The sequence below is a fragment of the Pteropus vampyrus genome, unplaced genomic scaffold (genome assembly GCF_000151845.1).
Source record: "Pteropus vampyrus isolate Shadow unplaced genomic scaffold, Pvam_2.0 Scaffold2927, whole genome shotgun sequence".
Taxonomy (NCBI): Eukaryota; Metazoa; Chordata; class Mammalia; order Chiroptera; family Pteropodidae; genus Pteropus; species Pteropus vampyrus.
The window spans coordinates 9,581-10,431 of record NW_011891708.1 but is presented as its reverse complement, the minus strand read 5'-3'; the positions used below and the strand labels follow the sequence as shown (position 1 = coordinate 10,431).

The 851-nt window shown below is 64.9% G+C and overlaps 1 protein-coding gene across 1 annotated transcript in view; it reads right to left on the bottom strand.

Moving 5' to 3' along the window:
* Nucleotides 1-211: 211 nt before the first annotated feature.
* The window catches only part of LOC105310397 (protein LSM14 homolog B-A-like), a 10,203-nt gene continuing 9,563 nt past the window's right edge, over nt 212-851 (bottom strand). Inside the window, exon 5 of the mRNA XM_023526712.1 lies at nt 212-652. Within this exon, the coding sequence (XP_023382480.1) occupies nt 458-652 (195 nt within the window). The 3' untranslated portion in view covers nt 212-457. The remainder of the gene's footprint in view (nt 653-851) is intronic.

Here is an 851-nt window from a genome sequence, read left to right as displayed (position 1 = left end):
ATCACAAGCCACTGTGAAAGCCATTAGGACACCGCTCCAGCTCCCACTCACCCGACTGGGGCGGGTCAACACCATAACCCATTCTCGGCTGGGGTTCTCGGGGGCACACACATCACCCGGGTCCTCATTCGGGCAGTGCGACCCCGGCTTGTGACAGGCTCTCCTCCTTGACCCGCCCCTACCCTAGTGATGGCACCCAGCAACCCACTGTGGCCTGGGCCCCTCCCCAGGGCTGGGTTCCACTGGCCGGCGCGGGGCCTGGGGCCCGCCGTCCCTAAGAGCCCGCTGGGTGATTCGGCCTGGCCTTGAACCTCGAGGCGTCCCTTCTCACTGCACACCAGAGCCGGCCGCTCCCTGGCTCACAGCGTGACTCACAGCTCCTCCTGATGAGGCTCCCATCCCGCGTCCTCCCCACAGAAGACCTGGAGGGTCCCCTCACTCACCTCTGGCTGCCCCCTCACACTCTGCCCGTCCCAGCTCGGTGGGAAGTAGGGTTGCGCCGGGTCGTACCGGTGCCCCTGCCCCCTCGCAATCCGCCCCGGAAACCGCGGCCACGGAGAAACCTTCCCGACACCCCGAAGGTCTCCGTGTTGAGCTTCCTCTCCTCGGCCCATGTGGTCCTCCTGGAACTGAACCAGACAAGAAGCATGAGTCAGGCAGCCGGGGCACCCACTCCCAGCCTCCCGGGCCAGGAGGAGGAATTTCTAGTCACTGGAAGCCAGCAGAGGGGCGACCCAGCCAGGACTCTGCAGCACGAGACCCAACACTACCAATGTCCCCAGCCACGTCAACCAGGCCTGTCCTGAGAAATGGGCTGCTATGCACAAAACCCGCACAGCTTTGTCACTGAA